Source organism: Brienomyrus brachyistius, chromosome 20, assembly GCF_023856365.1.
Source record: "Brienomyrus brachyistius isolate T26 chromosome 20, BBRACH_0.4, whole genome shotgun sequence".
Classification (NCBI taxonomy): Eukaryota; Metazoa; Chordata; class Actinopteri; order Osteoglossiformes; family Mormyridae; genus Brienomyrus; species Brienomyrus brachyistius.
Window position 1 is genome coordinate 15986401 of NC_064552.1, and position 25668 is coordinate 16012068.

Genomic DNA, 25668 nt, shown 5'->3' on the forward strand with positions numbered 1-25668 from the left:
CAACATTTAAATTGCATTTGTTTTTTTTAAATAAAATGCTAATGTTTATCTTCAGCTATCTGTTTTTCACAATTAAAATGACTTCTATATAGCATATTAGACTTCATTTGATGATATGTGAAATGATCAGTGCTGATACACAGTATGGAAACAGATGGTAGAGACTGATTTTTAAAAGCATTTTAATGACATCGCACATATTGAACAGGTATGGTGAGTCTACAAGGGCAGCCCAATACATGAGAGAGCCAGGCCTGCTCCGCCCACATCCATGGGCTCAGCAAAGGCGAAAAAAGAGAAAACATTCCCATAGTTAATTTTTTGATTGTGCATCTGGATGGTAATTTTCAATGCTATAGTTACAATGACAGAGAAATGCACACTATGTATCAAAGAGCAAGTTAATATAGCAAAAAATTTAAACACACAGTGCTATAGCCAACAAGCAAGCATCTGTTTTGGAATAACATTTTTTCCCATTAAATGCTTTGATTCCACTTTTCCACTTAACAGCAATGCTTTAACATGTTTATAATACATCTATATTTTTAATATTCTGTACTAGAATGACATAAAATGTATAATGGAACTGAGGAACAACAAATAAAAAGAAAACAGCAAAAAAAGAAACAAATGCAAAATTAAGTAACTAAAATCCATTTATAATCTCAGGCTTTCTTGTGTCCCCAACATTGGCACCGGTTCTGATCCGCACATGTAAATCCTGGCATTACTGTGGTGACATTCGACTTCTATGGTTTTGTGTCTATATACTGTAAATGTGGTTTTCTACAGAGTGTCGGCAAAGGCAATATACCGCCTGGAAGCTTATAATGGATGGATTGTTTATTAGTTAGGAGAGCGCAGAGCTACCTTTCTACCAGGAACTGGCTGGCTGTGGCACGGCCAGCCACCATGGGCTGTGTTCAGAGACGCCAAAGGACACGGACCAGCAGCGCGTCGCCATACCGCCGATGATAAGGATGCAAGTCGTCTTTACCAGACAGCCTCACAAAATTGAGGAAATGTTTAAATATATAGAGCCTATAAACTACTTATACTTACAAAAAAGAGAATTACCAAAAATCAAATGGCAAAAAACCCACAAATTAAGAAAGAGCAAAACCAAAAATCTGTCTGGTCCTGTCAAGACAGTTAACGTTTAGAGATGGAAGCTGCCCAACAGATCTCACACCCTCACTTAAGACCTTTTTTTGTGTCCACCGTATTCTTTTAAAAACTGTCTGTAAGTTCTACACCCGATCCCAGGAATGTTAGGCACAGAGTGTTTAGTGTTGGTTCTCAGCTTGCATGCTTGGAAAATCACTGGAGCTGGCAGGAGACATGGCTCTATTTCTTCTTGCTGAACAGGCTGAAGCGCTTCTCCTTCTCCTTCTCCTTCTCCTTCTCCCTCTTGCCAGGGCTGGACTCTGTGGTGAGGCTCACGCTGGCGGGCAGGGTCTGCGCGCGGCTGGAGGCCGGGCTCGCCTGCTTGCTGGAGGTCAGAGCAGAGCTGTCGGAGGCCACTGCGTTCAGGATGGCCTGGATCCACGTGTTCATCTCCTCCTGCGGGTGGGATTCCAGCACAGACCGTCAGCATTGCGCCACCCGCGATCTTGTCACAGTGGATCACCAGTATGAAGCCAGACCTTTTTCCAGCTGTGATATTTCTAATTACCTTACATTCAAGACTCAGCCCCCCTTTGCCCCCCAGCTCAATGTGTGTGCATAAGGTGTGTACATGTGGGTGTGTGTGAATGACTGTGTGAACTGAAGTGTGTGCAACTAAGATCTGTGGTGCATTGAAAGTGGGGGAGCGATCAGGGCACGGGCTATGGTCTATCAGGACTAGATGGACTGTATGAATAACTAAGGTGCATTAAAATTGGGTGAGCAGGCAAGGCATGAGCACCCCTCTGCTGGCAGATGGTAGATCCCTGCAGGCCCTAATGTTGTAGGATGATTATTGTGCAATGGCTAATAGTAGGGCCTGTAGGGCAACCCATGTGGTATAGCCTAGTCCTGCACCGCCTCCCTGTGTAGGGAACAGGGGCACAACTTGGGCATGAGAGGCATGGGCCCGTTCCGAGGGGTGGATCCCCACCCAACCCCTCATCAATCCCCATCCCTGCCCCCGCCCGCCAGAGCCCTTCCTTTAAATATTTTCCATAATTTTCCATGCTAAATAATTATTGCTGTGATCACATTACCACGATATTGCTTAGGTGTGCAAAGTACATGCACCAAACAATGGCTTTTAAAATGACAGATAATGCTATGAAGGAAAGAAGAAGCATTTAAGAATGCTGCAATGCAAAAATTCTACTTACGTCATCTTTGGCTTGGAAGAGATACTCATTTCCATCTGTTAATCTGCACAAAACGAAATTCTTTACTGTAACAGGTAACACCCAAGAAAATCAGCCACTAGAGGCGTGCCAGCGTTCGGCCATACCTGAGCTTGAAGACATGCTTCTTCTTCTTGTAGTCAACGGCAACCTCACATGTTGCATCCTTCAGGCTGACAGGGATCTCATTGTGGTACGGGATGCCCTGGTTTGCATTCTTACTGTCTTTGTAGAATCCCATCTCCTGTTTGTTTATCACGCAGTACACATTATGCCAGGACCTGTAGCCACACATAGAAACCATGTGGTGTCAGTGGGTCGTGGGATACAAAACAGCCTCATTATTAACATTTTTAGTCACCCCACCACCACCTCACCCCCCTTTTGCAAAGGTGTCTCGCAAACGCTTTCAAATGTTGCTGGATTGACAGACGCGTCTTTCTCCGAGTACTATGTGCTGACACATTCAAACAGAGAGTATTTAAAGCCAAGATTAATAATAAATCAGAAATCATTTCTGTTAGAGCGCATGGACGTGCAGGAGAAAATTAATCTAGATGATAAGCTTCTTAGCAACAGAAGCAAGCAAAAAGCAGCTTGGCTTTACAGCAGCTTGGCCTTACAGCAGCTGGCGGCAGAGTGCCGGCATGCGTGTACCTGCTGGACGCCTTCTTGTTGTGGCCCTCCCACTCGTGCTTGCGGTGCAGTATGCCCTCCATCTGCGTGGAGGCCCCCCCCCTGTGCTTGGCCGGCAGCGTGGCCGCCTGGCTGGTCTTCTCACGTCGGTTGGAGGTGGGCGAGGGCAGCGGGCTTCCATCTTTGGAGCTCTTCTCCACCACACCATTCACGGTCTCGCCGCCATCAACGCCGTCCGGCTAGACAAAGCATGGGGGGGGGGGAGACGATTAAAGTGGGGGACAGTCCCAAAGCATAAGGGAAAAGTCAACCGCTAATGCAAATGACTTGTGTGCAACAGCAAACACTGAAAGGAGTGATATACCATATAACACAAAATCAACCTTAAGTACATTCCCATTATGTTTAGCTTAACCAATCACACATTTTGGAAAGCTGTGCACCATGAATTTTTTTAAACATTTTTTTCAAAAACCAATGCCATTGCACCAGGAACAAATAGGCAAATCTGTGACAGGTTTAACGTTTAGATAAATATTGAGTAAAGCAGACTCATCTCCATAGCCTTATGCAGCCTGCATATGATCACTGGCCTTGGGAAATCTGGCAGTACCCCAAGACGGCAGTCACCATGGAAGCTGTACCAACAGCATTGGTTTTTCAAAAAAATAAATAAATAAATCACCCAGTTGCTTAGGCCATATTGAAAGGTCTGTCTTTTAAAGATGCCACAATGGTCCAGCACTCTTGGATTTAATTTGCCAACCCCAGATCAAGGAAAGAAGTGGGCCAAAATGTGTCACATGATTTCCGAAGGCATGCAAAGAAAAAGAACATATGCAGTCCGATCCTGAAATCCGATTGAGGAATCACAGCAATATTGAGACTCATTGCTAATCATCACTATCAGCGGCACTGGAAGTGCAGAAGAGTACTTTTCATCTGCTGAAAGATGGACAGCCACTTCACACCCATCGGGTCGAATTACCGCAGTGCACTATGGGACATGGCCAATCCTGAGCTTTGCTGAACACGCTGTAGTCAGGTTTTGCCCTCTGATAGGCCAGACCGGAGCCCAGGTCAGCCATGTGACCTTTCACCCTTCAGTAATCAAGAGTGAACTGGAGAGGTGGTCTTCCGTAGCCCACACTAGATCAAACAAAGCTGCAATCCCATTGGCTCTTCCTATACATACCAGGGTCTCAAGACTGACAGGTGCATTGTTATTATTATTATTATTATTGCTAAAACAATTTGATAAAACTTAAACGGTAGAAATAAAATTAAAATACAAGAGATGATTCTCTGGGTCACTAAGCATTAAGAGGTAGTGAATACACAACTGGAGACATGGCAGTTACACATAACAAAGATAATGATATTGATAATGTATAAATACAAACTCAAAATGACAAAAAGAAAGTAACGTGATGTGAAAAACATCGCACCCACAACACAATATGACAGCGAGGAGCAGGGGGTTAAACAGCTGGGTGTTTCTGCACAAAAACAGGAAACAGAAAATGATCAAATGGTGTTTAAAAGGGTTTTATTCTCAATGTACAAAACTGCTCAGATTATTAAAATTCAGGAGACCATGCAAAACAACACTGGTGAGAACAGACATTCAGGCAGCAGCGAGGAAACTAAACAGCAGTTAGAAAACATGCGAGTGAGCGTGACATACTGTGTGTGTGATGAACATTCTGGGTTAAAAGGGAGGGACTGTAGTGCAGGGACACGATGCTCCCTTGAAGCCCTAACTACAACATGTATGGCTAATAACTGACCAAGGCCACATAAGTCAGTGGGCTCTTCTGATTCGCATTTCTGCAGGTTTGGAAACGCTTTACATTAACTGCAGCTTCATAAAGCATTCATTATGCATTCACAGAACATTACAAGCAGTAAGTATACCTTAACATCCTAACATTCCTTAACAGCTTTAATATACATTAATTACAAACATTATATGATGTTTGTTATTATCATACAGTGCTTGTTATTAATGTGTACTACAGCTTTTACAGTATGTTGTGATGTTAAGGGATACTTACATGCATGCTGCTTATGAATGATCTATGACTGCATAATGAATATATTATGAAGATGCAGTTAATGTAAAGCTTTGCCGTATGATTTTAAGCAAGAACTGTATTCATTTCCATTTACTTTGCATCTACTTTTACTTTTCAATAACAGATTTCAGGAATAATACAGACATTTTTGACACAGTGTTTCCAAAGTCTTCCGAGTTACTTGAGAGGAGTGACATAACTTTTTCTCATTCTCATCACTGCGATGTGCCAAGGGTGACACAATGGGCCATTCTCAGGAGTTACAATTCGATTACTTTAGAATTTAATTATAATTTTCATTAACATTTAACTGTCAGACAGCCAGAGGGAGCTCTGCGTACAGCATGACCTCTTGACCTCCAGGATTTCGTGAACCTTTGCCGGAGTCACTTAGCAGTCTCATGCTCATTGGTTTCACCTGCTGTGAACTTTGCTCTTCACAAAATGAAATTTAATTTTAAAATACATCAAAATGCTGTTTTGTTCTGTCGTTATTTCTGTGAATATGATTAAACTGTTACATAAGGCACTTCAGAGAGTAGAAACTGACATTAAATGGAAGTTTTTGAATATAATCATCAATCTCTGAACTAGTACAGATATGTTCTTCACATGAGTGCAACTTAATATTAAATACTAATAATTAATATTATGTTGATTATGGACGTAATAATCCTGAATACGTCACAACAAATTATTAAATAAAAGTTCATAGTGCATAAAACTGGAATTAAGCAGAACAAAATTATAAAAAGTAGAATCATATTTAGTGGAACTTTAACACCTATAATATCATAAGCCCAGGATTCCTCCCAGCAGTCTAGACAGACCTTACATATGCCATGGGCTAGAGATGATGTGATTAAGTTTTCTTCTGTGTTCTTTTTATAATTATCTTAATTACCAGATTAAAGCTGACAGTGTAACACAAAATCAGATCTTACAGTTGCTGACAATCTCACAGGCACAAACTCAGGAGCACAGTCCATGGCCCTGGCCACGCCCACTGGCTGCCCGCCGGCTCTGAAAGCTTGTATAGTCTGAGTAGGCTTTGGAGCGGTAACTAACCCGTGCAGAATCCTGATCTGCTGGCAGCCCGTTTTGAGAGATCTTTTCATCATCCCTGCAGAGAAAGAAGAGCAGAGGCTTAGATACTTGTGAGGCAGGAGAACAGAGAATTAGATACTCAGGAGGAAGGAGAGCAGAGGTTTAGATACTCAGGAGGAAGGAGAGCAGAGGTTTAGATACTCAGGAGGAAGGAGAGCAGAGGCTTAGATACTCAGAAGGAAGGAGAGCAGAGGCTTAGAAACTCAGGAGGAAGGAGAGCAGAGGATTAGATACTCAGGAGGAAGGAGAGCAGAGGTTTGGATACTCAGGAGGAAGGAGAGCAGAGGCTTAGAAACTCAGGAGGAAGGAGAGCAGAGGATTAGATACTCAGGAGGAAGGAGAGCAGAGGCTTAGATACTCAGGAGGAAAGAGAGCAGATGCTTAGAAACTCAGGAGGAAGGAGAGCAGAGGCTTAGATACTCAGGAGGAAGGAGAGCAGAGGCTTAGATACTCAGGAGGAAGGAGAGCAGAGGATTAGATACTCAGGAGGAAGGAGAGCAGAGGCTTAGATACTCAGGAGGAAAGAGAGCAGATGCTTAGAAACTCAGGAGGAAGGAGAGCAGAGGCTTAGATACTCAGGAGGAAGGAGAGCAGAGGCTTAGATACTCAAGAGGAAGGAGAGCAGAGGCTTAGATATTCAGGAGGAAGGACTGCAAAGGCTTAGATACTAAGTGGGCAACATCTTTAGTATCTTTTGAGAAAACATACCTGTCCTACAAAGTGCAATGGCTAACCAGTGCGATAAATGGCTATCTGGATTTTAGTTCCTGTCTATTAATGAGTATGCAAGTAATGCATTAAAGCATTAAATAAATACTATACAGTAAATGGCCCTGAGCCTGATACTTTTCAATTTTCCATCCATCCATCCATCCATCCATCCATCCATCCACATAAGGGTCACAGTGAGCCTGCAACTTATCCTAGAAAGTACTTGGTAGGAAATACCCAGCTTTAGGTGCCAGTTAATGGATACACATATTTTAGAGGCACCAATTTACATTATGGCTAATTTACTATGGGACAGTCCTCATGGCAGAAAAGTTGCATGTATTACTGGCCTGCCAGCACAGGTCACGCCCTTTCCCGCTCAGTCCCATGCATAGATGTACTGCCTGTGGATGACCGCGCTGCATGGCTCACATTCACTTCTGTGTTTCATCATCTTATTGCTTTTAATGTTTTAATACTAATGGCTTTCATTTCATTTATTTATTTATTATATATTTATTTATTATTTATTTTATTATATTTTCAATCATTTGCGGACCATTTAAAAGCAGAATCTCTCTCTGTCTCTCTCTCAATGTCTGTCGCTCTGTCTCACTATGTCTGTCTGTCTCTCTGCCCTTCGTGTCTCCTCCCGGTTCGGCCAGCAGGTGTTGCTGGTCATCCCGATGCTTTCCCACTCCCCAGACCACTGCAAAGCTCAGTGGGCTGAGTGTGCGGCTCATATTAGGTTCAAAGCTGGCTAAGAACAAGCCTCGGCCATTTTGTTTGTTTTTGGTTTTCCGCACTGCTATTGGTTATCAGTGCTTTTCTGTTTTTGGTGTTTTTGTGTTTCAGTTGGTTCCTTGTATTTTGCTCCTTGTCCCCTGTTGGCTCAGTTTTCCTTGTTTTAGTTATGTATGATTGTAATATGACACTATTCCTTGTTTGCCCGGAGTCCTTGATTGGTTAACTGGTTATGATTATCACCTGTCCTGCATAGACCTATTAGCTGTGTATTTAAGTGTCTGTTCTGGGTCTGTTCTGTCATGGTTCACTGTACTTGAATGCAGTTAGTTCCTGTGTATTTGTTGCTCTGCTCTGGTCCTCAGTCCCGTTCCCTGTGTTGCTCATTTCCCTAGTGTTTTTGCTTTATGATTTCTTTGTTACATTCTTATTTCTCCCATTTCGTTTTGACCCCTTGCGGTCTTTATATTTTATGCCTTCCCCACTGTGTTCAATTTTGCTGAACCCCTTCTGCCTCAGAGCCACAAGTGGATTGTCACCCTATTTCCCATCTGCGCTGTGCCTCACCATGACAATCTGACTCTTACCGCTGTTTTGCCGAGTCAGTCTCCGTTCCAGGCAGCGGTTCTGGTTCCGGCGGCTGTCTCCTCCTCTCTTCCTCCTCTTGCTGTCTTCTCACTTCCAGTAACTCCAGCTACAGCAAAGCGAACACTTTCACAGGAGTGTTTAGGTGACAGCACTGGGAGTGAGGATGTCATGATGGGTAAACACACTGGCCCAGGTTTGGCCATGTATAAAATACACATTATAAAGATGTACCGTTTTACACATGATGTACATTGTGATATTTTTGACTGCTACTTTGGCCTCTAATTGCAGGGTTTCTTACTGGGGTGTCAACTGGCAATCTGGGTTACAAACCAGCCAAACCACAGACACATACTAAAAATATCTCTTGGTGAATTTATCTGGGCATTTTGGCTGTGGGGATTTTTTGTAGCTGCAGGTTACGGCCGCCCGCCCTAAAGCACCCTGACGCACCGTTGTCAGCCGCTCCAGCGCTGAGAAGCGCTCCTCCCACGTGGCGGCCGACTTCTCAAAGGCCTCGTGCCTCTTGATGAGCTTCTCCACCTCGTCCACACTCTGTCCCATCTCCCGGCTCGACAGGTACGGCTCCTGGCCCAGCAGCCAGGCCTCGGCCACGCCGGCGTCCCGTGAGAACTGGTGCACCTCCAGAACTGGAGAACAGAGTTTGGAGGTCACAGGCTATGCCATACCAGACAGGCTAGAGGATTCACCCAGAACAGGCGGAGAAGACAGAATTGTGTGAAACAATGAAGGCTTATGTGACCATACTCAATCTCAGCCACTCCCATCTGTCCTCCCACTTGTCAATCATATCTTTCCGCTTGTCAGTCAGCTGCAGCAACTTCTCCTTGATCTGAAATGGGACCAGAGGCAGACAAACAATCTAAATGCAAGGTATCTGTTTTAATAACAGCCGATTCCTTGTGGAGGAAACAAGGACAGCCAGCTTATGTATTTAATAAACTATAATAAATTCTAAGTACTGCAAAAAATCTATTTTTCAAAATACAGAGGATATTTCTGGAAATATATATTGTGTGTAAAAGGAAAGCAGATGACTCACAGATGAAGTGTGAGAGTTTGGATCAAACATTAACAGTCAGCTAGAGGAGTCATGTGGGGTCATGTGACCGGGAATCTAACTCTCATCCCCACAGGTGTTAACAAAATAACTGGTGCCAGAGCCAAATGAAAGATCCAGGGAGTATTGTGGACAATACTCAGAATGAATGAACAAACATAAGAGATAATGAAACACATCTAGGCAGATCAGGTGAGAAGGACAGAGTGCAGGTTTAATGCACTGGCTCTCAAACTAATAGTAACTGGGAGGGGCTATGAGAATGTTTTTTGAATACGCTAAACCACCCACTGGCACTCCCTTTTTGAACAGATAAAATCAAGCGTCTAGTCAAGCGTCTCTGCAGTGATACTAGTCTGTTGGGGCTCACCGGCCTGTCGAGGCTCACCGGCCTATCGAGGCTCACTGGTCTGCTGGAGCTCACCGGTCTGTAGGGGCTCACCGGTCTGTAGGGTCTCACCGGTCTATCGGGGCTCACCGGTCTGCCAGAGCTCACCGGTCTGCCAGAGCTCACCGGTCTATCGGGGCTCACTGGACTGCCGGGGCTCACCGGTCTGCCGGGGCTCACCGGTCTGTAGGGGCTCACACTCACCTCCTCTGAAGCATAGTGTTTCCGTGCCAGGAGAGATTTTCCCAGCTCGATGCAGGCGGTGAAGCTGTCATTACGGGCATCGATCTCAGCCTTGATGCCCTGGTGGTTGTTCATTAGCAGCTCCACTGAGGATACATCCCTGGGGGCGAAAGGTCACCAGGTCAGCGCTGATAACGTGAGTCATGTGACCATAAGGAGGGCTGGGCAAGAATGACAGCAGAGGGACACAAAAGACAGAATTCCTGCCACCTGAGAGCTGTGGATTGCTAATGTTTCCTTAGCAAATAAACCAAATTTTAGCCCCAGTACCTCAGTAGGCTGGTAATCAGTGGTTTCAGATCAGTAACTTGCATTACTGTACGGTTGACACCCCTGTATTTTTAGAAGCATCAGAAAATAACTGGAACGCTTCTATCTATTCCAGAGGTGGTAAAGCTGGTAGTGATCTGAGTGCGGAGATGCTTTCTACGACAGCAAGTAACATATCTGGCTGCAGTAGCGATGACGACCATGAGCTGTCAGCATGAGCAGCAATGCTGGGCCTCCATGTGCATGAAGACCCCTGCTTCTCACAGTCTGCCTGCACCTGGGTTTCTCCTGCGCCTCGATCAGACGGATGACGTCCTCCATCCAGAGCATGAGGTCGCGCACCATGCTGAAGAATCGGAACTTGTCTCCAGTGTCCGTCAGCCGGACCCTGCGCTCCTCACATGCCTCCAGGAGGCTCTTCCAGGCCTCCAGGACCTCGCTCTCCCTCTTCTGGATGTCGTCCGCCTTGTCTCCGGCGTAGGCCGACTGGAGACGGATCGCATCTTCCTGCAGCTGCCTCACCTGAGGTTAGAAGTAAGACTTTAAATATACAGAATGATATAAACCTAGGCTGTCCAAACTACAGCCCACGGCCCACAGCTACTTTTAAATGGTCCACGAATGATTGAAAATATAATAAATAAAATAAAATCCATTAGTATTAAAATATTAAAATTGCAGTTCGACTTAGAACAGTGAACGCTGCTGTCATAATATCCAATAATACTGTTCTGTTCATTAAAGAATAACAGTGTGATCAAAATAACCTATGAAGTTATTTGCTTTAGAAAAATGTTATGATTGCACCTCGCCCATTCCTTCCTTATTTTTGTTTTCATCTGACCCTAGTAAAAACAAAAACGTTTGGACACAACTGATATAGACTATGAAACAATACTGGCATACACAGCTTTCAGTCCTGTTAGTCTGGTACAGCTTTAAACAAAAGAGAGCAAGAACTGAATAAATCTGCTGGAGCTAAACTGCAGTGACTACAGAATCTCGCTCGGTAAATGCCAGCATTCCGGTTGTGCGTCCTTAGTTTCCCACCTGCGTTCCCAGGGCCTGGATGTCATGCTCGAAGGTGGTGTGCATCCTCTGCAGGGTCTCCACCGTGTTCTGGTCACGGCCCAGCTCCTCTGGCAGCTTCTTGTGTTTGTCCAGGATGCGGCCCAGGATCTCTTTGGCGTCGTGGTAGAACTTGTGCAGCTCGTAGGAGGCAGCAAGGATCTGGGTGCGCGTGTCGATCAGCTCCAGGAGGTCGGCCCAGGCCTCGTTGAGGCCGTCCTTCCACTCAGCGATGGTGGCCGCGTCCGAGTGGCCGGCGTTAATCAGCTCGTCTGCCAGCTGGTTGACGGCATCAACGCGCTCCTGGCCGATGTTACCTGTGTCGCGGGCAAATTCCCTGAAGCGCTCCTGGAGCATCTGTGAAGAAGCATGAAGCAGAACAGAAAAGCCTGTAACAAGCCACAAATAAACCTTGATAGCAGAATCTACTAGGGCTAGGGGTATAAATGTTAGGAGTAAACTTGAGTTACAGTAGTTATGTGAGTCACACATACTACTTTTATACTTTTATTTACATCTATGTTTCTTTTACATATGAGCTACACACGGCTCAGTTTTGTTAAGGGACTGAGATGCACGAGTCTGGTGCGATTATGAATGAACAATCATGAGCAGAGACTTTTCCTGAAACATCTCAATTTAAATCCAAAGCTCTATAAAAATTCTAGTAAATGGAGACCTAGACATGAGTATGTCTGTCTAGTAGGGTCTGCAGTTTGGTTTTGGTACAGCAGGGAAACAGAATTCATTCATGAAATTGTTTGTTATCAAAACTGCAGACACAATATATGAGCAGTTACAAAACAAACACAATGTGCCTGTTGACATGTCTACAAAACCTAAGAGATACTCATTTGCACAGTAAAAATAACTGTAAAATAAACAAAAATTCAAAATAACACTGCACCATAAATAATAATGAGCGAAATACTGTGTTCTCTACTACTGAGTATGTTGCATCTCTGCAGTGATAAACATCACAATGACCTTATTACGTTATTTTTTTAGCCCAGTCTGAATTTCCTCAAAAGCACCTTAAATGTCACTATGAGCTGAACCTGCATAGACTGTTTCTGCTCTGGTCATGCAAACGCTTGACTGATCATCTTAGTTGAGGTGTTTCCAGCAACAGGTGTCAGTTCCGTATAGCACAGCTGACAATCTTTGTCATATCCACTACTTTCTCATGTAATTGTTATAATTTATAGGATCACCAAACTGTTTCCAAATGATTAATGTAAGTGACGTGGGAGGGTCTTTGTTCTTTTGAGTTTTCTGTGTTGAACAGGTTTAGGTTCTGCCCATGTCGATAAAAGTATTCGTTCATTTCATTATGTATACTGAACAGAAAATGGTTCTTTCACTATTACAGCCCTTGTCTTTAAATGCAGACATGAACTCCTCCTCAGCAAAAACTATATAAAAATCATGATGCATATTGAATTGGCAAACAAATCTCAGTATAGTATGGATTTGGGACTGCCAAGTTCCCACCCCTAGTATCTTCATTTACAGAAGTCAGATGTATTAAACATCAAGCGAAAGCCACTTAGTGATACAGGATGATATGGGGGGGCGGGGCCTCACAGTGACGTGCTCGTAGTCCTGGCCCAGCTCATGGGAACCCGCCACCACCTCCCTCTCCGCGATCCACTGCTCAAGGTCGTCCACCTCACGGTTGAGCTGGAAGAGGCGGAACCTCTCATCCAGCTTGCCCCGCCGCTCCTCGGAAAGGTCCTTCAGGCCGGCGTACAGCTTGTCCACCTGGGACTGGCGCATGCTGATCCGCTCACTGTGGGGAACCAAGAGCTCAGCTGCAGATGGTGCAGGAGACCTTCTCATGGCAGGGAATACAGCAGTAACAGAAAAAAATATGCATTTATACTCCTATGGCAATATTGTAACATTGTGATAATGTAACCCATCGTTCTAATTTTCCCCTTCAATCACACTATTGCTTACCGCCCACATCTGAAACCTGACAGCAGAGATTACACTAACCCTCATCCTGAACCTGTCAATCATGAAAGGCTGAATCCCCACTGAACGATGAGTAACTAGCACAGATTGTGAAGATTATCAGCTTTGCATCCAAATCCCAGATTTTCATACTGCCTACTATGCATGGGCACCCCCCTCCACCCTGTCCGCAACCCCGCTGACCTTTCCGGGTGTCCGGCAGCCACGAGAGTCCGGCTGGTTTTAGACAGCTGATGGACCGTTTCTGCATAATCCTCTACTGCCTGCTCTAAGATCTGGTGCTTCTTTAGCATGGTCACAGAACTCTGTTCATCCTTTGGGGTCAAAGAAAAAAATAGTCATCAGTTAGAGTACAAGGGTCTGCCTGTGGTTCTTTTAGAATATAGGTGTCTGCCTGTGATTCTCACTTTGGTTCTTTTAGAATATAGGTGTCTGCCTGTGGTTCTCACTGTGGTTCTTTTAGAATATAGGTGTCTGCCTGTGGTTCTCACTGTGGTTCTTTTAGAATATAGGTATCTGCCTGTGATTCTCACTGTGGTTCTTTTAGAATATAGGTGTCTGCCTGTGATTCTCACTGTGGTTCTTTTAGAATATAGGTGTCTGCCTGTGATTCTCACTTTGGTTCTTTTAGAATATAGGTGTCTGCCTGTGGTTCTCACTGTGGTTCTTTTAGAATATAGGTGTCTGCCTGTGGTTCTCACTTTGGTTCTTTTAAAATATAGGTGTCTTCCTGTGGCTCTCACTTTGGTTCTTTTAGAATATAGGTGTCTGCCTGTGATTCTCACTGTGGTTCTTTTAGAATATAGGTGTCTGCCTGTGGTTCTCACTGTGGTTCTTTTAGAATATAGGTGTCTGCCTGTGGTTCTCACTGTGGTTCTTTTAGAATATAGGTGTCTGCCTGTGGTTCTCACTGTGGTTCTTTTAGAATATAGGTGTCTGCCTGTGATTCTCACTGTGGTTCTTTTAGAATATAGGTGTCTGCCTGTGATTCTCACTGTGGTTCTTTTAGAATATAGGTGTCTGCCTGTGGTTCTCACTGTGGTTCTTTTAGAATATAGGTGTCTGCCTGTGGTTCTCACTGTGGTTCTTTTAGAATATAGGTGTCTGCCTGTGGTTCTCACTGTGGTTCTTTTAGAATATAGGTATCTGCCTGTGATTCTCACTGTGGTTCTTTTAGAATATAGGTGTCTGCCTGTGATTCTCACTGTGGTTCTTTTAGAATATAGGTGTCTGCCTGTGATTCTCACTGTGGTTCTTTTAGAATATAGGTGTCTGCCTGTGGTTCTCACTGTGGTTCTTTTAGAATATAGGTGTCTGCCTGTGGTTCTCACTGTGGTTCTTTTAGAATATAGGTGTCTGCCTGTGGTTCTCACTTTGGTTCTTTTAGAATATAGGTGTCTGCCTGTGGTTCTCACTGTGATTCTTTTAGAATATAGGTGTCTGCCTGTGGTTCTCACTTTGGTTCTTTTAGAATATATGTGTCTGCCTGTGGTTCTCACTGTGGTTCTTTTAAAATATAGGTGTCTGCTTGTGGTTCTCACTGTTGTTCTTTTAGAATATAGGTGTCTGCCTGTGGTTCTCACTGTGGTTCTTTTAGAATATAGGTGTCTGCCTGTGGTTCTCACTGTGATTCTTTTAGATTATAAATGTCTCACAGTGCTTCTTTTGCTCCCGGCATCCCTGGTTCATCCTGACTACATACTGTACCCTGCCCATCCAGGTCCCTGCCCACCCTTTACCTTGGCCTTCTCCTCAGACATCATGTAGAGCTCCTGTTCGCTCATCCAGGCCTCGGCCTCGGCAGCATCAAAATAGTACTGCTGGGCCATGTGGGCCTCTTCCAAGCGGCTGTGTCTCTTCTCCGTCTCCTCAATCATCTGCTCCCACAGCTTCCGCAGGTCGACCAGCCGCTGTTGGATCACCTCCACGTTGGGGCTTGCCCCCTGTAAGACGCTCTGGCTCCTTTCAAAAATGTCACCACAGCGTGGCTGGTGACCTTGGATCTCTTTCTGGAGAGTCTGAAGACAGCACATGCACCTATGGTCAGACATCCCGACCATCACATCTATTCTCCAGGCAACGAAATATCCAGTTCAAAAAGGTCCTCTTACCTGATTCTTTTTGATGAGTAACTGAACCGTCTGTAAGTTGTTACCATGGTCTCTGGAAGTTGCAAGTGGCATTCGCTCCTCAACCCAGAGCTGGAAGTGTTTCAAATATCAACATAATACATAATACACAACAGAGAATATTCACTGTATTAAGCTGTATCACAGAACTTCACAGCCCCAGTCTAACATAGGCCGTTTGTGGGACAGGCATGGCAGTTAATTACATGGGATGTATAAGGTTTATAAAAGTTAAGGAGGAATCATTCAGCCTTTATTTAGTTTGCCAGCTCTTGCCATAGGCTTGTTTTCACAACAGCACACAGCAGCTCTTCATGGGTCGGGAATGGAACACTCAATCCCACCTGGGAGTGGGTCGGGGGGCATCTCCTCTAACTTACGATCTCATCTTCAACATCCCGTTTGAACTGGTGGATCTCCCGGGAGGCCATGAGGAAGTTCTTCCTCTTGTGCAGAGGTTCCAGGAGCTCCTGCAGCTTCTTCTCCACGACTTCCCGCTGCCCATCCACCTCGTCCGTGTGCTTGCCCTCCTGCCGCAGCGCCTGCGCCTGGCTCTGCAGCTCCTCGATCTCCCGCTTACGCACCTCCACCTGCTTCTCCAGCATCTGAGGTGTGATGCGGTGGGGAGGAATGGGAGGCTGGCGGTGAGATAGGTACCGACCGCAAGCCGCACACACTGCTTCTCAGAAATCCACACGCCCCCAGAAATTAACACAAAACCCAGACATGCGCACAGCCATCAAAATGCTTAAAACCGGCATGTGTGTTTGTATTAATGTGTTATGTATATACATAATGTGATAAAAACATGTTATTTTGACATCGTGGGGACCCTTTTTCAGTGGGTGTGTGACTGCAATCAAAAATCAAAACATGTCAAAATCTTTTTTGTGTAGTTTCTTATGGTTAAGATAAGAGCTGGGTAGGGGTTAAGGTATTATTATTAACATGTATTTACTATACTCTGTTGTTTATCATTATTTAGGCTAACCATATAACCTAGGTGTGTAGCAGGCTATACCATCCAGGTTTGTGTATGATGTTCTAACAACAGCGAAATCACCTAATGGTACATTTCTCAGAATCGCTGTCATCAAGTGAGACGTGACTGCATTGATTCTGGTAAGTAAATCTACACTGTACAGACACTATTTCCGCTTCTTATAGGCTGTGTAATTGTCATATCATTTCTGCTTTTACTATGTACTCATGTTATTTTAGGTCTTATGTGTGAGTTGGTATGATAAGGTAGGTTATTTTTTTCGGTCTGGGAAAACTCAAATATTTTTCCCATATAGATTAAGCATAATTGCAGTGTTTCCTCTAGGTTTACAGCTTTTGGGGGGAGGGGGGCAGATGGACACCTACAGGATTCATGGTGTTCATGTGTTTCTTTTAATGACAGCAGTCAACGTAACAACTGAACTCGTAGGAGAGTGAGTGTTGGCATCTTCGTCCTCTGGGAATACTAGAATACTTCTGCTAAATGAATGAATTTCAAAATCTTTCTGTGAATGTGGAATATGTCATATGCATACATTACATTTAGAAGATGTAATGTATCATTTCTTTCATCAGTTCAGGATGTCATTCAGAAGGGGGCATTGACCAGATCTCAGGAACATCAGTGTACCTGCTGCTTCTTCAGTAGGATGCTGACACTGGTCAGGTCCTTGCCGTAGTCATCGGACTGGATCTGCCCCTCTAAGCCATTCAGCCACTTATCCAGATCAGCGCAGCTCTGGGTGAAGAGCTCCGCCTTGTTGGCCTCGAACAGGCACTGGGCCTTCTTCTGCGTTGTGGACTCCAGGTCATTCCACATATGGTGAAGGGCCAGCAGCTTCTCCTTCACCACTTTGCCAGTCTCCGGCTTTTCCTCCACCAGCTGCTTCCCATCCTTCAGGATCAAGCGCAGACCATCAAAGACATAGTGACGATACCCATTTCAATAGCTTATATCGGTGTGCCTTCTACTGAAATATATTCATTTAAACCTTTGTCATTACAGAATGTAAAGACAGTCATTCATAACGACTCGGTGTGTCTACTCAGAAAATGCTACACAGTGTACACAAATCTAATCAACTCAATCATGTCATCCATCCATCCATCCATCCATTTTCGGCCACTTATCCGGATTAGGTCACGCGGGCAGCAGTGTAAGCAGATTCCCAGACCTCCCTCTCACCATCCACCAGCGTCACTGAAGGAATGCCAAGGCATTCCCAGGCCAGCTGAGAGTTATAATCTCTCCAGTGTGTCCTGGGTCTGCCCCGGTGCCTCCTCCCAGTTGGACATACATGTACCCGAAACACCTTCCCAGGTAGTGGTCCTGGAGGCATCCTAAATAGATGCTCGAAACACTCAAGTAGCTCTTTTCTATGCAGAGGAGCAGTGGCTCTACTTTGAGCCCCTTCTGAATGTCCAGGCGACTCTCTTAGGCTGAACCCAGACAGACACCCTGTAGAGGAAACTCATTTCTGCCACTTGTATCCACTATCTCATTCTTTCAGTCACTATCCAAATCTCATGACCATAGGTGAGGGTAACAACATGGATTGACTGGTTAATCGAAAGCTTTGTCTTCCGGCTCAGCTCCCTCATTACCACAACAGAACAACATTACTGCTGACTCTTCACTGATCCATCTGTTGATCTCCTCTCGCTGCTCCCTTTTTCCCTCGCTCATGAACAGGACCACGAGATACTTAAATTCCTCTGCCTGAGGCAGCAACTCATCCCCCCCTGGGAGAGGGCAATCCACCCCTATTTGGTCGAGAGACATGGCATCAGACTTGGAGGTGCTGATCCTCACCCCGCCACCTCACACTCAAACGTCAACCACCCCAGTGCCTGCTGCAGGTCACAGCCTGATGACGCTAACAGGACCACATCATCTGCAAAAAAGCAAAGACATGATCCTAAGGCCCCTAAACTGAACCCTTTCCTTCCCATGACTACACCTAGAAATTCTGTCCATAAAAGTTATGAACAAAATCGGTGACAAATGGCAGCTGTGGTGGAGTCCAACACCCACTGCAAATGAGCGTGACTTACAGCAGGCAATGCAAGCCAAACTCTCACTTGGCTTACACAGATGGACTATAGCAACAGACCCCGTACCCCACACTCCTGAAGCACCCCCCATAAGACCTCCTGAGGGACACAATCATACGCCTTTTCCAGGTCCAAAAAACACATCATGACTGGTTGGGCAAACCCACATAAACCCTCTGATATCCTTGTGAGGGTGGAGAGCTCTTCCACCCTTCCACGGCTAGGATGGAATCCACATTGTTTCTCCAGAATCCGAGGTTCAACCAACAAGCACACCTACCTCTCCAACAGCCTAGTATAGACCTTCCCAGAGAGGCTGAGGAGTGTGATCCCCCTTAAGTTGGAACACATCCTCCGATTCCCTTTCTTAATGACTGGGACCACCACCACTGTTTGCCAATCCAAGGACTCTGTCACCAACCTCCACACAATGTTAAAGAGGAGTCTCAACCAAGACAGCCTAACAACATCAAGAGCTTTCAAAAATCCAGGGTGAATCTCATCCACCCCAAAGACTTACCACCGTATTTTTTTTTGACTACTTTAGTGCCCTCAGCCCTTGAAATGGACAAGTCCCCCAGACCTTCCAGCTCTACTTCCTCCAAGAAAGATGTGTCAGTGGGATTCAGGAGGTCCTTAAATTATTCTTTCCATCACCTGAATATATCACCATTTGAGGTCAACAGTTCTCCATCCCTGCTGTAAGCAGCATAGGTAAAGCCTTGCTTTCCCCTCCTCCACCACCTGACGGTTTGCCAGAACCTTTTTTAGGCCAACCGAAATCCTTCTCCATAGCGTCACCGAAATCCTCCAACACCCGGGTTTTTGCTTCAGCAACCGGCAAAGCCGCACAGTACGAATACAAAATTAAAAATTTAACTACAGCCTAGGGTGCTCTGGTGCCAAGCACACTTATGAATAACCGTAAGTTCAAACCTAGTGTTTGTTATGGAGAAACAGAGCTTTACCCCAGTGTCATTACCCAAGTCCCCCAGCAGAACAATGGCGTCCCCAGAAGGGAAACCTTCTCAGCACCCGTTCCAAGGTCTCCAAGAAAGTCAGATACTCTGAACTTGTGTTTGGCGCATATGCACAGACAACCATCAGTCTATCCCCCAACTCGAAGTCAAAGGAAAGCGACCCTCTCATTCATTGGGATGAACTCCAATGAACTGGCACTGAAATAGGGAGCTATGAGTAGACCTCTGTCTGGTGCCTCTCACCATGGGCAACTCTATAGTGGAGTAGAGTGTAGCCCCTCTGCATGAGTTTGGTTCCAGAGCCTGAGCCGTGCGATGAGGTGAGCCCGACTATATCAAGTCAGTATCTCTTTAACTCCCACACCAGCTAAGGCTCCTTTCCCACCAGAGGGGTTAGATTCCATGTGCCACGAGCCAGTTTCAGTAGCCGACTGTGCTTTCGATTGCCATCTGATCTACATTGTAACTGATTCCCATGGCTCCCCTTACAAATGGTGGGCCCACTGGAAGAGGGGGTGGACCCAATTTACTCCTTCCTTCTATACCCAGCCGAGCCCCATGGGTGGAGGCCTGGCCACCAGGTGCTTGCCTTCGAGCTTTTGTCCCAGGTCTGGCACCAGGGCAATGCCCCAGTTTCCCTAGTCCAGGTGGGGTTACATATTCCATTATATTGTTCATCATGCGGGTTTTCTGAATCGTACTTAATCTGGCACTCACCTAGGACCAATTTACCTTGGGAGACCAAGGCAATTGCTCCCGACAACATAGCTCCTTGGACCATAAAGGCAATCATTTCAGTCAATGGCATTTTATTTGGTAGCATTTAAAAGTGAATTCAGGACAGGTTTGATAAAAAGGTTGTTTTACATGCTATAATTGAAAATGTGCAGCTGGACTTCAGCAGATTCAGCACATGCTAAGGGTGTAAACATACCTACAGGATTTATCAGTGTCCCACAAGAGATTCATTATCGGCCTCATAACAGCTATCATGCAACTGCAAGGACTACTATTTTTTTCAAATAGTTGTTCATGTTGATTTTTTCCATTCAATGATAATTCCACCCTTCTTGGAATGCCATTTCTCTTCTATCGTCTATTTTAAGTTAATATTTTTATCATAACACATATGTTGCTCAACATGCTTCAAGCACAACTGGCCTGTAAGATGCAAAACACAGGTGCTGCAGGATCACTGTCCATAATTAATATAATAGTCACTGCAACTTATTAACTTCCAGCAAATTACCACTGGCTTAGGCTCTGTTTACACTTGGTTTTAAAATGTGTCTTGGCCAATCCAATCACAAGTAGAGAGTCGAGACACATCATTGTTCACACCTGTGTCTATCATGCATCTCCAAGCTGACCACGTTTGCTTAGATGTCCTCATTGCCTACGTTACTTCCACTAGAAAGTCAAATGGCCCCCCGCACAGTTATTGTGGTGTCCCTGTCAGGGATGTCTCAGGACACATTAGCGTTTACACTACAAAATATATGTGGTCAAATAAATCGCAGACCACCTTGGCAAGTGATTTGCGCGACTGGACCATAATGAGTCTTGGTGGTCATTTACATTTGTATTTAGCGCTGACCCTTGAGATCCAATCACCTAAAACACATTTTAGAATTATAAACAGGGTCATAGTTTAGCTTCTAAATGTTTTTGTGTAACTCTGCTAACAACAGTTCAGATCAGATTATAGGACTCACTTCATAGGAGTTAGCCATACAGTCTCTATACCATAACATCATTACTGTAGCTTGTACTATAACAAAATCTCATTAAACACATAAGCAGGTATTATGAAATGTGAAAACAACTACTGCCTGAATTACACAAAACACAAAGAACCTGTGGAACACCACACGTGATATGAAAACAGAACAATACTGCTCTATCCAAATGTGAACTGCTGAACATTTCCTCCTGTGAGCTGAGTGCTGGACATTCATGTCAGAAAAACGCTCAGAGGACTGCAGCCCTTGCTCTCAAGGCCACGCCGCACCCCAGTTCCTCCCGGCAGGTTCACAATCACCTTCTCGATCTTCTCCAGCCATTCCTTGTTGGACTGCAGCTCCGCCATGAAGGCCTGGTGCTTGAGCCATTTGCTGTGCAGGTTTCTGGCCTCATCATAAGACATGTCCTGAGCGGTGAGCATCTTCTCATTGATCCAAAGGGAGAGCTGCAGGTGCAGGGAGAAGTTACACAGCTGAGAAATGCAACTTATGTGTTGACCAGATATACTGCATATGCATATTCCAGCTACACACACTGACATTACTGAACAAAGGGGTTACATTAGTTTACTGATTAATCCATCCATCCATCCATTTTCCAAACCACTTATCCTACTGGGTCGCGGGGGGTCCGGAGCCTATCCTGGAAGCAATGGGCACAAGGCAGGGAACAACCCAGGATGGGGGGCCAGCCCATCGCAGGGCACACTCACACACCATTCACTCTCACATGCACATCTATGGGCAATTTAGCAACTCCAATTAGCCTCAGCATGTTTTTGGACTGTGGGGGGAAACTGGAGTACCCGGAGGAAACCCCACGACGACATGGGGAGAACATGCAAACTCCGCACACATGTAACCCAGGTGGAGACTCGAACCCGGGTCCCAGAGGTGTGAGGCAACAGTGCTAACCACTGCACCACCATGCCGCCCCCTTATTCATTAATCATTTACAGAAATTAATAAACCTTTTCAAAATGTATACTCATAACTGTCATGCTAAAACAAAGACTATGATGATAATAATTGTATAATAACAAAAATTCTATTACATGTTTTTTTTCAGTTAGGCCTCCCCCCCTGGACAAAGCGCACGTCATTTTATGGATTGTTAGCACTCACTTCCTGGCAGTCCTGCAGGAACTTCTGCAGATCCCGGTTGTCCTTCAGCCTTGTGAGAAGCTCGCTGGCCGCCTGCCGATTCTTCCTATGCCTGCACACACAGACAAGGCAGAGAGGTCAGTGGTCACTGGGCTCCTCTGTGAAAGCACCTTCAGCACACACTGCTCTGAGCTCATGCACATGGCTGATATCTTATACTCCATGCTCTTGTCCAGTTATATTAAAGGGGCAGTTCACTCCAAAATATATCTAAAAAACATTTTTCAAATATTCTGTAGTGATATTTATCAATCAATTGTTGTGCTGAGACCTTGTAGTGAGCAGATTCATGCAGGAACTATTTTCTTTCTACTAAACTCCTGCACACTAACCGTATGACGACGCAGAAAATATCACTGGGTCGCTTGTGCTCCTGACAACGTGATCAGGTGTAAACATTCCTGCTAGCTCTATGGTGCAAGGTGAGCTAGCAGTACCAGTTAGCATCAGCATCCAACAATATCAAATACAGACAACGCACCTCTCTCTGAAGTTTTAGGTGCCACCCCCAAATTGACGGTTGCTGTGCTGAGGTCAGTAGAAAGTAAGTAGTTCCTACATGAACCTGCTCACTACTAGGTCTGTGGGTTATCTCGAGTAACCAAGTCATGTTTTCTGGCATTGCCACTGAATTTTTCAAATGTATTTTTTTTACCCATTAAATCATCATGGAAAGAATTCCATTCAGTCCCATTACATATTTTCTAATGAACATTTTGACAGGATTGTCTCTGCTTCTAAATACATAAGAGCTGTAAGGCACGGCTTCACTGAGCGTCTAAAGTACCTCTCGCTGATGGAGCCCACCCTCTCCTGGATGCGGTCACTGTTGATGTTCCCATCGCTCACAAGCCTCTGGCCAGTCTCCACCACAGTGTTGATCTTCTCCTCATTGACATCCATAGTGGTCATAAAATCTTCCTGTTTCTTGATGGCGTCTTCAGCGGCTTCCAGTGTTGTTAGCATCTCTGTGTGGGCCAACACATACTCCTGGCAGGATTTGAGGGCAGAGGAGATTTGATCTGGTTAAATTATGATATTATTTATAAAAATATAAGAACAGTTACATTGTTGAACAATTCAGGGTGGAATTCTGATGACGTTATCTCATGTGCCCCTACATAAATATCAGGACTCTATCATACTGTGGATTTGCACAAGGAGAAAGGAAGCAGTGATCTGCCTATACTGGGCTTGGAGAGAATCACGTAAATGAACCTGGTTGTTGAGGAAGGCCTCTGCCTGCTTGGTGTCCCTCAGGAACAGCTGGTAGGCGTGGGACTGGGACAGCAGGCTCTGCCGGTTCACCCACATCTTGTGAAGCTCATTCCAGCCGGTGTCCAGGGCCTGCAGCCTCTGCCGGAGGAACATGTACTGGGCATCTGTCTGGCCCTGGGTCACCATCTCGCCCATGTCACGCATCTTCTGGTAGTCCTCTTCGTAGTTGTTGATCTCGTTCTTGATGTTCTCATGTTGCGTGAGCAGCTTCTCGGCCTCCGCCAGCGTGTTGGGCATGTCCTCTGAGGCGATGGCGGTCTGCGTGCGCGACAGCCAGGACTGGAAGTCATCCAGATCACGCAGGAACTGCTGCAGCTTGCTGGCCTCACCAAGTGACTCTTCCCGGTTCCTCATGGTGGACTTCATCTCCTCCCACACATCGGTGATCTCAGCTAGCCGACCCATGATGGCCTGGGCCTGGTCTGGGTGCTCAGCCGCCAGCCTCTCTGCCTCCTTCTGCAGGTCGCCCAGCTTGTCCTCGATGACGGCCAGATCGCGCTCCATGCCTGTCAGTTTTCGCTGCAGGGCCATGACACCAGCCAGGTCATTGCCCAGCTCCTGGGTGGACTCGATCACCTTGGTCTTCTCACGGATCCATGACTTGGTCTCATTGCACTCCAAATGGTAGTTCTGCACACCCAGGGCAGAGTTCAGGGACTCCTTCTTCAAGTCAACAAGGTCACGGAACTGGCTCCATCTGAAAGAAAGAGAGGTCAGCCTCCTCCCGTGCGAGAATTTCCAAAACAAAGGAATGCACTTCAAGTTTTCAGGAAGATAAACAGATCCATGAGACACAGGGGGACGGAATGGTTGATTTTAACGGCAACTTGTGCATACAAAAGGGATGACAAACCAAGCCAACAGACAAATAATTGTTTGCTGTATACGAATACTCGAAAACACAGAGAGCCGCCTCATGTGTCCTGATCTCGCACATCAAATGAAATCGTATTTATTTATTTATTTTTACATATACAGTATTGTGCAAAAGTCTTAGGCAGGCAAAGAAAATGATGTTTAGATTATCCTCGTGTTGGTGTAAAACTATGATATTATGCCTGTCAAAGTGTGTCAGCTTAGCCATTTCAGAACCTCTGCTAAAATCATCCTAGTATTTGCAGCGACCGTCCAGTGCAGCCTCATTTTTCGACTTGGCCACTAGCGCACCTCATACAGCTGGTCAATCTGTCACTGACTTTTTAAACTTATATATTTAATTATTTAATTGAGCTGTTGGTGAAATTGAACAAAATCATGGAATGGCTGAGGTGCCCCTGAGGAGAAGTTTGGGAACTGAAGCGGTGTTCATCTAGCCATCCAACTAGATATCAGTAACTTTTTAGAAAACAGAAGGAATTATGACTAGTTTTTATTGTGTTACTCTTAATCTGCACATGTTCTAATGTTAAACTGTGTTTTTTGTTCTAAGCCAAAGTACACTTGCTACCCAGATAAACAGCTTTAAACATTTCTTTGGACTGCCTAAGACTTTTGCACAGTACTGTACTAGATCATTTTGAAAAGGAACCATCATTATAATAGAATAAAGCTTACTAAGTTTGGTTTCCAGTTACTAATTTAAAAAAAAAGTGTTAGTGCTGCTTATTGAAGCCAGCAGACTATCGCGTTCCACGATATGTGACAGTCGCATGTGCATGAAATGCCATGTTGACATTAACATCGCACGGCCCTGTCAGTATTATATCATATTATCCATACATTTTCGAAACTGCTTATGAGTTGCAGGGAGTCTGGAGCTGATCCCGGAAACTATGGGCACGAGGCAGGGAACGACCCAGGATGGGGGGCCAGCCCATCGCAGGGCACACTCACACACCATTCACTCACACATGCACACCTACGGGCAATTTAGTAACTCCAATTAGCCTCAGCATGTCTTTGGACTGTGGGGGGAAACTGTAGTACCCGGAGGAAACCCCACGACGACATGGGGAGAACATGCAAACTCCACACACATGTGACCCAGGAGGAGACTCGAACCCGGGTCCCAGAGGTGTGAGGCAACAGCGCTAACCACTGCACCACCATGCCGCCCCCGATATTGTATTATATTAT

At 45.2% G+C, this 25668-nt stretch overlaps 1 protein-coding gene across 4 annotated transcripts in view; it reads right to left on the bottom strand.

Annotated features, from left to right (window-relative positions):
* Positions 1-165: 165 nt before the first annotated feature.
* Positions 166-25668, bottom strand: part of LOC125715396 (spectrin beta chain, non-erythrocytic 1-like) — an 83246-nt gene continuing 57743 nt past the window's right edge. For 2 of the 4 annotated variants that reach the window (XM_048986818.1, XM_048986819.1), the window contains 21 exons: positions 23533-24289; positions 23102-23304; positions 22276-22366; positions 21450-21596; positions 17005-17268; positions 15752-15976; positions 15354-15443; positions 14982-15260; positions 13426-13556; positions 12850-13054; positions 11245-11619; positions 10472-10716; positions 9886-10024; positions 8981-9065; positions 8666-8862; positions 8212-8318; positions 6131-6185; positions 3006-3223; positions 2456-2629; positions 2331-2373; positions 166-1566 (listed from right to left, as the gene is read on the bottom strand). In XM_048986818.1, coding sequence (XP_048842775.1) covers positions 1351-1566; positions 2331-2373; positions 2456-2629; positions 3006-3223; positions 6131-6185; positions 8212-8318; positions 8666-8862; positions 8981-9065; positions 9886-10024; positions 10472-10716; positions 11245-11619; positions 12850-13054; positions 13426-13556; positions 14982-15260; positions 15354-15443; positions 15752-15976; positions 17005-17268; positions 21450-21596; positions 22276-22366; positions 23102-23304; positions 23533-24289 — 4246 coding nt within the window. In that variant the 3' untranslated portion in view covers positions 166-1350. Of the gene's footprint in view, positions 1567-2330; positions 2374-2455; positions 2630-3005; positions 3224-6130; positions 6186-8211; positions 8319-8665; positions 8863-8980; positions 9066-9885; positions 10025-10471; positions 10717-11244; positions 11620-12849; positions 13097-13425; positions 13557-14981; positions 15261-15353; positions 15444-15751; positions 15977-17004; positions 17269-21449; positions 21597-22275; positions 22367-23101; positions 23305-23532; positions 24290-25668 lie in introns of all 4 variants that reach the window. The other 2 variants (XM_048986816.1, XM_048986817.1) reach the window with 1 other exon arrangement.